Raw genomic sequence first — 13,744 nt, 5'->3', positions numbered from 1 at the left:
TGAGATGGACCATGTGCTTTGCAGAGATCAGGTCATGTGCTGTCTTTCGCCATAATGGCATACTTTATCACTTGACTGGGATCGTCATGTCGTTTCACTGTACTGTGGTCAAAGGTTTCCACAATGATGCCTATACTTAGATTTTTTCTCTAATACCCCGTACTGTGGGTGTTTCCAAACTTTTTTTGATGTGTGTATTTGTATGTTGCCGTCTTTATTATGTATATTTCTTGACTTCCTTATACATTAAGAAAAATAAATGTTCTGTAATGGAAAGAAACAATATGAAAAGTGAAATTGATTGTCAGTGGTAATAATTTATTAGAAAGAGAGGTTCAAAAGGATGAGAATTATAAAAACATGAAATATATGATAGTGAATGTGGACACCTTTATTTCACACAGCTATCAGCAGTCAAGAAAGTGATACAGTAACATCAAATGACAGAGTATAATACAGAAGGTCAATCTGCGCATGTATAATACAGAAGGTCAATCCGCGCATGTGTGTCCGATTTTGAACAGTCGCCCCTGTGCACAGAATCGACCGATCCAAGTGGTTAAAAGTGTGCGAGGAAGGTTAGAGCCTGTAGTATTGTGGCACTATCGCGAGTGTGTGTTGTGTTGTGTGCATCATGTGAACAGTGTTTGGGAGGGCTACAAAGTTGCACTTTTCCACACCAAATATTTGGTGTCAAATTCAGAATCAGTACAAAGAACATGGATGCACCTTGGGTTCGACGACCATCAAGAACATAATGAAGTGGCATAAAAACCACGAGGTTCCAGCTATACAGTCGCCCACCAGGGAGACTAGGAAGTGAGCGTGCACTGCAGTGATGCAACCAGTGTCTCGGAAGTTGCATCGAATGGCACTACAGGAACCCCCCCGACGCACCGTGTGATAGCCACACGACTCCACGTGGCCCAGTCAACTGTGAACCGCACCCTGTGTGGAAAATTAAACCTCCGGAAGATTTTTAAAAGCCGTGAACATTATCTCAGTGAGGCCTACCTGTATAAGGTCTCATCACATACATCTCGTTCTACCCAGAACTTTCTGCAACAGATGGCGACAGACACCGGCATTGGGGCTATTGCATTTCACCATATACTGATGAAGTCCCCAGATGCGAGTCCCATGGATTTCTGTGGGTTTGTTCGACAGAAACGGGCACTTTCCTCTCATTGTGTCACCACTCTCTGGGGCTTGTGGAAAGACTGGCAGAAGATTCAACTTCCTGTACTTCATCGTAGCCTCCTACAATGGAAGTTACGGTTTAGGACTATTGCCAAGACACACGGTGATCACATTGAGGCCAAGCGATGGTGGTCCAGTGGATTTTCATAAGGTAAGTGCTAGTCCAAAATCGAACACACATACGCGGATTGACCTTCTGTATATGATTTGATTCCAGAGACCTGACAACTGGGAGATAAAAATATGTAGACACTACATGAAAGCTAGTGTTTGTTTTTTAGATATTTTTTAAAATGATGATGTAATGTGTACATTCAGCAAATTCTCTTGTAAAACTACAGTTGAGCCTCGATTTTTTTTATGGGACCAAGCTGAAAAGAAACTTATAATGCAGAAAAATTTTATATCATTATTCTGTTTGGATCACCAAGATTGAGCATATAATACTGGAAAATGTAAAATCAGAGTTCCACTGTATTTAGATTAATTTTCAAGTTACTAGGAAATTTTCAAGTATTGTTATTAGTATATATTTTTTATTTAGCGTCATTTTTGTGCCACTTTTTGGCTAATCATGACAATGAGAATGAGTTGTGATTAGATGAAATAGATGAAGAGGCACTCACAAAGACCACCCATGCCCAGACCAAAAACTTTAGTGGCAAGATTGAAAGTTGACTACCTAACAAGCTCGGCAACTAAGCCAGCTCAAGTATTAGTACCAGGAGGAATTACATATTAGAATTTTATGCACTACATATTCTGATTGATTTGTTTTCTCAAGAAAAAGAAAAGGGGATTTTAATCATGCTTTTTTTCTGAAGATAATTCTGCACTGTTACAAAGCCAAAGAATCTCAAGTTGTTTGCTTCCATGCATTTCCCTTAGGTGTTAGAAGGTGAAGATTATAAAATGTATTTACCATTGAAAAGTTATTCCCCTTCCTCCATGATATAGGTTCGTAAGTTCTGTCACTGGCCAGTTAATATGTCAGAATTTTTATCACTCCAAATGTGTATTTTTGAAAATTACGTAACAGTTTTAGAGTGGCATAGTAAGGTTGTGAACTATTTCATTCCGTGATGCTTGTGTCTGTAATAATAATCTAGTCTTAATTCTCTCCCCAAGGATTGGAGAAGGGACAGTGTACTGAGGCTGACTTGCAAAAAGCAAAATCTATGGTGCCAAGATCTCTAGAGAGCTATGTCATTCGTAAGTATCTTTGGTTATATTCAATAGGTACCATTTTTACTGTATTGGTATCGGAAAGTACCAATTAGTATTTTATTTACCTATACCAACTTTTCTGGTATTTTGGTGTTTTGTGGGTTCCTCAAAAATGTCACACAAGACTTTTGCAGAATCAAATTGTCTTTGAAATCACGCTAAATTCGGTTTCCATGTATTTTGAACCAGTATTATGTGAAAAACTAGATTTTGTGATTACATAACACCGGGTGTTCCATTCAAATCTCCCTAATTTCGATTTAATCTTAGAAAAGAAAGTTTGAATGATAGAGCGATGAAATATCAGAGAATTGAAGAAAAACTCATAAATTTTATTTTCCACACACTAATACACCTCCACATGTGCCCCATTGGTAGCACGAACAATATCCAGTCTGTATTCAACTTCTTGCCATGTTCTCTCCAACATGTCCCCTGTTACTGTCGTAATTGTATCACATATGCGGGTTCGTAACTCTGGGATGTTATTCACTGGAGTCTCAAACACTCGAATTTCTTCCACCATTTCCTCAAACACACGACGGCGAGCTCCACCAGATTGTTTTAGGCCACTGCCGCTTGTTAGAAACTTACAAAACCACAGCCTAATTGATTTAGCATCAGGTGCAACTCCTCCATACACTCGTATGGAATTTTGTTGCGTTGCAATCACAGAATTTGTCTCAGCATACCATATCACACCACTGCCTGCGCGCGTTGTTGAACATTCACCATTTTTATTTATGCGATCGTGGCGCTGCATAGTGAGCAGACAGACAACTTCAAGTCATGAAAACGAAACTTGAAGATCTGGCCTTTCATTTGGTGTTACTGTTATTTCTAGGGCTGAGCCGATCACTTTGGACCGATGCAGATACTTTCACCGATACAGATACTTTGAGAATTGCAATAAATAAAATTGGTTCAAAATTTTGATCAATATTGGTCTGTAAATATTATCCTCCAATTTTTTGCATCAATTTTCAGTTATTCGTCCATAATTTGTGCAAAATAGCATGAAAGTTTCAATTTTGCATAATTTCCAGGATAATTAGACTCCGCGAGAATGTCACGCGGCCCTTTTATGGACCCCATGAAACACCAAAATGCAGGAAAATTATTGGCTGGTATCAGTAGCTGTATTTCAACTGATACTTTCCGATACCGATGCATCGGTATTGGCTCAGCCCTAGTTATTTCACAATTCATTGTACTTCGTTCACAGTAATTAATTGAAATTGGGGAGATTTGAACGAAACACTCTGTTTATTCTGATGTAAGTTTTGAATGTTTTAAAGCTAAACTCTAGGTAAATTGATACATTGGAGTGTAATACTTGCCTCATGCTAACTAATATTTTGAACATTTAACTAATATTTTGTTATTGCTACCATATTCAAGCATTAATAAGATATTGGTGGGAATCGGTATCGGTATTGGTTCAAAGTGGTAATGACTCAACCTTTGTGTTTACCTGTCTTGGCTTCGAACCCAGTTGTTCTGTTTTTTAGGACAATTAGGCACCATGTAGAAAATAGTGGTGGACAAAAAGGAACAGCATTGAAGGAACATGATAAGTTCAAACTGAAAGTGTTTTTTAAGGAAGCAAAACTATTATGGAGGGAAAATATATCCCCTTCACCTGTAAAAAAATCCTGTGGACGTCCATGGACATATCTTGGGCAAAGTCGAGGTTTATTTTATGTCTACTTTATTCACAGATAGGCTAATTGAGATTGGACCTACAGTTTCAAACCACTATGTGCTTCTACTTGGGAGGCCCATCACACCTAAGAAACTAAAGCCCTTGCAAATTATTATTTCTGTTATGAAGTTAGAGCTTCAACATGGGCAAATGGTGTTGATAGGTCTCCGGTGGGAGCTCCTAAGAAACGTTCAGTGTTTTCTCAGACCACCTTGAGGACAATTGGCAGACTACTTTAATGCCAACCTGCTGCAGTGATCGAACACTGCTCAAAGGGACAGTGCAGAGGAGGAATTTTTTATGAAGTTAGTAAAAATTTCCATTAATTTTTAATTTGCAAAAAGGAGGGCACAAGTGGAACCATAATACAGCGGGATTCAAAAAGATGACTCAATTTCGTGAGTCCATATTTCCTGAACTATATATCATATGTGAATGATCTACATAACATTTTAGAGGAGGTCCTAAAGTTTTAAATTGTGTTTGATTATTCTCACAATAAAGTCAATAGATGTTCAATATGCCCCCTCCAGCCACATGGGTAACGTCTAGATGGTAGCTAAATTCGTTCCACACCCAAATAAGAATGTTCTTTTGTCAGTGAGTTCACTGCAGTTTTGGTACAGTTCTTTAAGTCATCCAAAGTTGTTCGTACGAGGCGCATCCAGAAAGTAAGTTTCCCTATTTTTTTCCCGTGAAAGTAAACATAATGAGCCGTGTAAATTGTGCATGCGCAGCAGAGCTAAGACGTATCAATCATATGCCAGGCGGACAGATCCCGCCCGGCGCCAGTAGCAAGGCAGCAGTGGTCCGAAATGGAAGCTCGTATTCCTTCTCCCGCCGCATGCGAGGTTCGGTCGGTGATAAAGTTCCTGAATGCACAAAGCATTGCGCCAATTGACATTCATCGTCAGCTCTGTGAGGTCTATATCCGAACATTATGAGTAAACAGATGGTGCGTCGCTGGTGTCGGCAGTTTTCGGAAGGTCGTCAAAGTGTTCATGATGAAGAGCGCAGTGGGCGTCCGTCCCTCATCACTGATGATCTGGTTGAGCTGGTGCGGCAGCGCATCGTAGAGAACCTTCGCTTCACGATTACGGAGTTGAGTAGCCTTTTTCCGCAGATATCGCAATCCGTGTTGCATGAGATTGTCACGCAGCGCCTGCTGTTCAAAAAATTGTGTGCCAGGTGGGTGCCGAAAAACCTGACACCCGAACACAAAATGAAACGTTCAGGAGCAGCACTGACATTCCTGCAACGGTACCATGATGCACGGGCGATGAGACGTGGATTTCGCACTTCACCCCAGAAACCAAGCGGCAGTCAATGCATTGGCGGCATAGTGGATCTCCGGTCAAGAAGAAATTCAAACAGACGCTGTCCATTCACAGGCGGCAGAGTTCTACGACAGTGGGATCCAAAAGTTGATACCACGATATGACAAGTGTCTCAATTCTGGTGGGTGCTATGTTGAAAAATAGCTGAACCTTTGCTGTACCTGTTGCCAATAAATGGTTTCCTGAAACTGTGTTGTTTTTTTTAAAAAAAATAGGAAAACTTACTTTCTGGATGCACCTCGTAGATGTGGTACATAAGCTGCTTCTTTTTCGAATCCCCACAAGAAAAAGTCGCAGGGTGTAAAATCGGGAGATCTTGGGGTCAGAACAGAAGCACCATGTCTTCATTCCTGATGCGACCGATCCATAGTTCCAGTAGAAATTGATTCAGAAAACATTGAACACTCCAGTGCCAGTGGGGTGGAGCTCAGTCCTGTTGGAAAATGAAATCTCCTGAATCTTAATTAATTTGAGGTAGAAGCCACTTTTGCAGCATCAAGAGATAGATACGTTACCCCAGTAGCCATGTTGGCTCGGGTTTTACCTTTATAGCCTGTTTGCTCAAATTGGCTATTCCAACGGCAACTGCTTTTCCTTGCTGGAGATTCAATGTTGAAACTAAGACAAAACTGACCCTGCACAGCTGTTGCAGACTCAATTTTAATGAACTCACGAATGCAAAATATCTTGTGCTGCATAGTAACCATTCTGCTCTCAACTGATGCTGTTGTACGATAGGCGAGCACTCTAGCAGTGGTATTTGAAACTTTAGGACCTCCTTTTTGAAATGTAATGTCGAGATCATTCACATACAATGTCTAGTTCAGGAAATATAGCTCTACAAAATTGAGTCCATCTTTTTGAATCACCCCGCACAAGTGGTTTCTAAAACGACGTATTATCACATACATTGTATAAGATAGTGAATACATATCCTGTGGAATACTGATTTTTACATTTTCCCATATGAATGATATTGATAGCATAGTGACTAGCAGATCATGTTGTTATCAAAGGTGGCTCCCAAGGTGTGTGAGGGGAGGGGGTAGGGCACAGTGCATGCAATGGTCCAGATTCTACTTTAGGTGCAGTCTCGATATATTTTCTGGGCAATACATGTACCTAAAAGAAATTTTGTCAAGCATTCAACTGATTCCATGTACCTTATTTATATCACCACATAATTAATATGTGGGATCATCAAAATTAGGGTTCTTATTAAATAAGTTATTTTAATATTTCAATGCAATTCTTGAATATTGTAAAGAACCAGTTAGTTGCAGTGACTGACTGAATGGAATAGAAATACATTAATATTAATCTTTAGCCAATGGAGCCTTGCATTCATGTAAATCCTCTCCTTGAGGATATGTAATGCTCATCCCCCAACTTTAAAAAAAAATTGAAAAAATTACGTGCCTTTTTAAAAGTCGTAATATTGGGTAAATATAAAAAATTGGACACCTAACTGTTGCATGTTTTTTTGTTCTCATTATTACATGTAAAAGTGAAAAATATTTTTTTAAAAAAATCTATCCCATAATACTCAGGAAAACAAAGTACTTTTCAAACTCTACTTGCTAAAAATATTAACAGTGCGTATATTATTGTCATTTGAATGTGTATGCAAATGAACAAAAAAGATAGAACTGAATCATCTTGTGTAGTTTTGAAGAAAGCATGTTAATTGGTGTTGGGAAAACATCTTCCCATCCGTTTATTGAAGGTTAAAAAATACACTTCTTGCACAAAATGAACATTTTCTTTATTAGCACATTTGTGTAGTTTCCAGAGCATGATACCTGTGCAAAGTGTTGTGTCTGTAAATAAACTTTAAATTTCATGTAAGTATTGAAGCTTTCCTGGGCGATGAATGATGAAAAGATTCTCCCAGGCTATCGACCAGAGGAGTTGTGGAAAAGTTTCTAAGCTTTCAAGAGCTAACTGTAATTTAAATATAACAGGATGATTCAAAAGTCCCAGTGCACCCTTTTTTCTCTGAAAGTGATGCGGTAATGGCAGATCCAACTTTGCCTGGGTACATCAGGGTAAGGAGCCCATGTGTGCGGGTGCTTCCAGGACATGGCTGCCATCTTGGATTGAGGTCAATTTTTTAAAATAGCAAGGGGGCCATGTGGGGTATCAAAACACATTAGAACGTACAAAGGTTATTGACACTGAAAGATGTCAACCATGTGCTGCGGTACCCACCTGTATGTTCTAGAGAATGTGCTCAATGTGTTTCCCATCATGCCGTACACACTCTTCAAGGCGTAAGATACACTCTGCATGGACCCACATGGACCCGCATGATCACAGGCCTGCATGATGCAATATCGAAGCGGAGATTTTCTCGGGAGTGGACAAGCTATGGTTGCGAGGACCATTGTGGGCATTACCTTTAGTTGCTGTTTTCGGATGGCCACTGCAGGGCTTGTCTGCCACACTTCCTGTTTCACAAAACTTGGCAATCAAAGAGAAATTGAAGCCCTTTCAGGTTGTTGAAGTCTGCAGCTATGACATGACTGCTGCGTTCCCCAGCTATCAGGATCACCTCAATCTTCTATTGCAGTGTTCGTGCTATCATTCGTTACCTGCAACAATCAGAAGATGTGGCAACTCTCAGTGTCAATAACTTCTGTACCGCTACAGCTATCACAAAACTAATTACAGCATTGCATTTCTTGGACAATTCTAATGTGTTTTGATACCCCACATGGCAGCCATGTCCTGGAAAGCACCCTCACACATGGGCCCCAGGTCATTATAATGCTATATTCAATTTTTTACTCCCGTTGACAGATAGATGTTCAGACTGGTTGATAATCTAATGTACCAGCAGCTGGTATTTTTTCATTTCTGCAGTAGTTTGACATTTTGCTGGGTTGGGACCACCAAGATTAAATGTATGTGGGAAAATGTAAAATCTGGGTTCACTGTATATGTATTATAGGTATCCAAATTACATGTTTGTAATTTTATTTGGTTTATTTATTTTCACGGTTAAACAGAGAGCAATTCCAGACAAATGTCAACCTTGATGGTCAAAATTATATATCGGTGAAGAGCAATGTGCTGTACTTTGTTTTTGAAGAACATCTTTAGATTGCGACTATACATGCAATACATGTGTTTCTAAACTTTTAAAATTTGTATGTAAAACCTCAAGTACTATTCCACTAACTTTGATTCAGAAAATCCAGATGCATATGTTGCCAATTGTGTCAGTCTGTTACCTTCTTCTTCATTTTTTTATTATTATTTTTATATATACATCCACCCAAAACTCTGATATAACACTTGCCATCCACACCAACAGTCATAATACCACCTTCAACAACTGTTTCCATGTTGCCATTATCCATCTTTTACCCCACACACAGACATGTCTTTTCGTAGGCGATGGGAAAGGGCCTATATATCAGGCATGCACGCCACTATACCCCCCGAACTCAAGCTAGCCCACCAATAACTTGCAAAATATCAAACTTTTTCTTTTTGTGTGGTGTTTACTGTCTCCTTCATTTGTATATATATGTATTTGGTACGGTCAATAAATAACCAGATTAATGTCTTGAAAAAGCAAAATAAAGTGACAGAGCGATGAAAGTTAACGGGATATGTAGGCCAGGCTGGGGTATGCCACATGCTCGCTAGATGGCAGCACTGGCAGGGAAGAGAGGTTGTGTGTGTACAATTTGCCTACAAGGTGCCAGTCAGTCATTCGGTGAGGTGAGTCATGGAGGTTCAGCTAGCCAGTGATACAGTTTTTGACGGTACAAGGCGTTTGTGGCACCTGACACTGTGAACGCCATAACTCACCTCACCTCACTGAATGACTGACTGGCACCTTGGATGCAAATTGCACATACGCAACCTCCCTTCCCTGCCAGTGCTGCCATCTAGCGATGCATTCTGGAACTCATCTCGCAGACATGTGGAGTACCCCAGTCTGGCCTACATATCCCGTCAGTTTCATTGCTCTGTCACTTTATTTCGCTTTTTCAATGCATTAATCCGATTATTTATTGACCATACCAAATATATATATATATATATAATGCTGACAATACATTACAACAGTGGTTTTCAAACTGTATGGCGCACTTCCTTGAGGAGGCACCAACGTTTCACAAGGGAGGCATGAGATCTTCCGAAAAAACATTTCTTTTTCTGAAAGTTTACAATGTAATAAATTCTTCTATATTTGCAACTCACGTTGGTTGTCCCTCTGCAATGTCATCTCCCATGTTTTTGAACGGGGACAGGAACTATACATAGTCGTACTTTGTAGGAGAGAACCATCCAATGCTGAAATCTTCATTGATTCCTCCTTTGTACAGAAATGAGCATATCGTTCTGATATTTTCCACAAACTGAATGTTCAGACAAGGTGTCAGCCTTCAAAAGGAAGTTGCTGCTTTGTAAAAGAAGATTAAAGATAAAAGCATTGATGATTGATTTCGTACAGTGAACAAGTTCTTAGAAGAAACATGACTACAATTAAATTAAGAAATCCAAACATTGCTATGCCTGTTTTTAAGATCTATTATCCAGTTATTCTTACTGTCTATATTTATCCTTTTTATATCATAAATATCGTATCGCTGAGTGAATTGACACCAGCTTATAGACATTAAAAAAATGGGACCCCTCCTGTATACATTACCAACACATGTTATATTTTCATTACTTGTATGTGTACCAACAGTAAATAAACACATGAAGAGATTTTGTGTTGATCTTTCATGGCCACATCATATGTATTTATCTATTATTGAGGGGAGGCATGTGCAGATTTTGGCAATGGAGGGGAGCCATGACAGCAAAAAGTTTGAAAACCCCTGCATTAGAAGAAAGACTACTGTACTTGTAAATTTCGTGGGTGATATTTTTATGTTTCATGAATCATTTACGAAGAAATAAAATATAAATAAAACTGCTTCTAAAGTGTCAGTCTTATTATATCTGGAATTGCTCTGTATAGATTTTTTTTTTACCTTCAATTGTTTGATTGCCATAGACAGAGAAATATGAAAAATTCTTTGGTGTGTCAAAAGTAACAGATTATGATTTTCTTTATTTATTTAGAACTTGCAGAAGGTCAGACCGACCCTGTGCTGCACGAAGTTGCTGGACCAAGCTCATCGTCCATCTCAATATGTTCAGAAGATCTTGAAGTTCAGCGAGCTATCGGAGGACTCTCGAGACAGTCATCCCTTACTTCACTCTCCGACCCACTCCGCCCAGACTCCTCTTCCCCTTCTGCAGCTGATTATTCCGATGATGATTCAGACATTTCAGATGAACTAGATGTAAATTAAACAACAATAAATAACTTTTTTGTAGACTGAAATTGTGCAGATATGACTTGCTGGCATTGTTAACATGTTGACGATAGACTTGATTTGACATTGTGAGATTTTCGTGAAAGAAGAATGGGACTGATATGATTAAAGTATTCTTGGATATGGCGGCCTGCATTAGTTTTTGAACTGATGCCATAACTTTTTTTTGTTAATATTTTTGCCAGAGGGCAAAGCTGTGATTTATTTCCCCTTTTTCCCCAGAAGAAAAAAAAAGCATTTGTTGTGTGACAACATATTTTACCTGCTTGGAAAGAATATTTAGCTGCTACCATGGTATTTACACATCAGTCCATGTTGGATGAAAAAAGTGAAAATATTTTTTAAAGTGTATCAGTATTGCATTAATTAGCGAAACTGTTTGTATAGTACTTGCTTGCACTTAGTACAAATAAACAATATTTCCACTATGAGTTACTAATGAAGTGTGAAAGGAAGATTGTTTAACTAGTGTGAAAGGTTAGTTGTTTTCTGAATATATTTCTTTTTAACAGAAGAAATGTACAGGCTCTAGATTTTTCTTTTGATATGGCTTAAAATACACACACACACACACACACACTATAGCAACCTGTGTACAAAATGAAATTTTTAAGTTCTTGCGAATTTTCTTTTGGGTATAAAAATTTCACCGATAATGTAGCATATTTTAATGACGTCTTTTTTCCGAAACTTAACATTTTTTCATCATGTTGGATATACTTTCACATGATGAATAAGCAAAATACAAGCGATTTTGGGCCACTCTTCAAAATCCATAATGTATTATGTGATATCACTATTTAATGCCTGAATCTGTGTGATGAAGGATGATCCTTCGTGCGTATTCTGGACCAAAACTAAACTTTGTGCGCTATCAGCACACAGTTGGTTTCTTAGATGAAAGTTTTCTGCCAGTTCTATAAAACAGTAGTACATCCTTTGAATGTACGATCTGTAGGCGAGATGTACCTGTTATGGTATGTAAATTTAACTCCTAGATACAAATAAACGGCAGAAAGCTGGAGAACTTTCTGCAAATGAAACAAATGCCTCTAGAAAATGTTTATTCCAATGAGAGGCATTTTATATAACTCAGGATATTATGTGCCCGATGAATGGAATTGATTTTAAGACACACATATGTATATTGGAAGATAGGGAATCAAAATTATCTCTAGTTATTAAAAGAATGAATTTTACTTGAAAAAGGTTTGTTTATGGCGATAGATTTTTCTTGTAGTTTTTTCCCATCTTGCCAAGTTTACTGCAGCCACAGCACAACAGCAGCTGTTTTTCATTGTGTATTTCATGTTAGTAAGTGGGCCGACTATTACTATATATATGTGTGCCTGTACAATTATTATTGGTTACAGTAAAAAAAATTGTTTCACATTCTTGTACTATTGTGTTGCGTATAATTTTTTTGCATGAATTCTGTTATATAAAAATCTATATATATTATATATATATATATATTCAGGGAAGAAGAAAAAGCTTAAAAGCTGCATACATTTCAGTTTGTTTGTACAGCTGATTTGTGTTCGTCAGAGTACATGTAATAAAAAACAAAATCACATTTTGTTAATATACTTGACTATGTTGTATGTTACCGCTTTTAAACTTGTATTTATATTCTCATGAAAAAGTGCTAAGTTCGTTAATTTTATACAGTTAGACGATACCAGATTTGGACATTGATATAGCATTAGTAATTTTTAAGATAAATGTGTGCTCAATATTTTTGTGAAAAATTCCACCATACTACCTAGATAGCTCACAGTGTAGCAATAAAGATGCAGTCTGTCACACCACTGCAAGCAAAATATTAACTTAATCATTTCAAACCAACCTGCATTTACAATTAACCACACTTTTCATAAAATACAGAAACAACTTTTTGTTTAACCTTAGTACGCCGCGCGGTCTGACGAAAGTAAGCCCAGTGTCGCCGAGGCTTTGAGTGTGAAATTTGAATTTGTATACATAATGGAGAAAAATCGTAATAACTCTGGCACTTTTTTTTTTTTTTTATTATTATTATTATTCATAAAATTGTTATATAACTGACACTATGGGACCAATCTACTTCGGATAACTTTTGTTTTGCAGCTAGAACATCAGTGCATGCAACCAAGTAAAGTTTGGATGCCCCAACTGCAAGGGGGGGTTACGGGGGGCTGCATCCCCCAAATTTCAATGAAAAAAGCATGAAAATGTGGAGTTTGCCCCCTCTTCTCCAGCTACTTTGGGGAGAAAACCGGAACTTTTGCTTTTTTTTTTTTTTTTAAAAGAATGGACCTTCCGCAACAGAATAAAACTTGATTCATGTTCGTGGGTGCAATACAATTTGAATAATAAGGCAAAAGGTAAAACTCTAGCAAATTTTAGCCAATTTGCATATTATTCATAAAATTGTTATAACTGACACTTCGGATAACTTTTGTTTTGCAGGAGCAGTGCATGCAACCATGTAAAATTTGGATGCCCCAACCATGGGGGGGGGGGGTTTACGGGTGGGGTCTGCATCCCCTGAATTTCAATGAAAAAATCATAAAAATGTGGAGTTTGCCCCCCTTTTCTCCAGCTACTTTGGGGCGAAAACCTGAACTTTTGCTTTTTTTCATTCGCACTTGCATCTTGTGTAGCTACTGTGAATATTTCTTCACTGTTGACTCGGCTCTTTGTGGAAATATGTCCGGAAGGAAACAATTGTGCGTTAGGGAAATCGATGAGCTGTTATATGATACCAACTGTTTATGGTGAGGCCTTTCCTAATAGAGGAGGGAAGGGAGCCTTTGCAATCGTTTGTTTTGTCTATACTTCTGGATAGACTCACGCTTCTGGCGCCTCTGGCTATCGTCAAGCTTCATTGCATTTCTAACATACAGGCGACAGAAAGCTGACACAGCCAAACCTCATCCAATCCC

General features: G+C 38.3%; 1 protein-coding gene across 2 annotated transcripts in view; it reads left to right on the top strand.

Annotated features, from left to right (window-relative positions):
* The window catches only part of Dp (transcription factor Dp), an 89,296-nt gene extending 76,687 nt beyond the window's left edge, over positions 1–12,609 (top strand). For both annotated transcript variants that reach the window (XM_083118293.1, XM_083118292.1), the window contains exons 10-11: positions 2,329–2,412; positions 10,561–12,609. In XM_083118293.1, the coding sequence (XP_082974419.1) occupies positions 2,329–2,412; positions 10,561–10,793 (317 nt within the window). In that variant the 3' untranslated portion in view covers positions 10,794–12,609. The remainder of the gene's footprint in view (positions 1–2,328; positions 2,413–10,560) is intronic.
* The last annotated feature ends 1,135 nt before the right edge of the window (positions 12,610–13,744 follow it).

This window comes from Lepisma saccharinum, chromosome 3 (genome assembly GCF_977018435.1).
Source record: "Lepisma saccharinum chromosome 3, izLepSacc3.1, whole genome shotgun sequence".
Classification (NCBI taxonomy): domain Eukaryota; kingdom Metazoa; phylum Arthropoda; class Insecta; order Zygentoma; family Lepismatidae; genus Lepisma; species Lepisma saccharinum.
The sequence above is the reverse complement of the archived record's forward strand: the minus strand, read 5'-3'. Positions and strand labels throughout refer to the sequence as shown.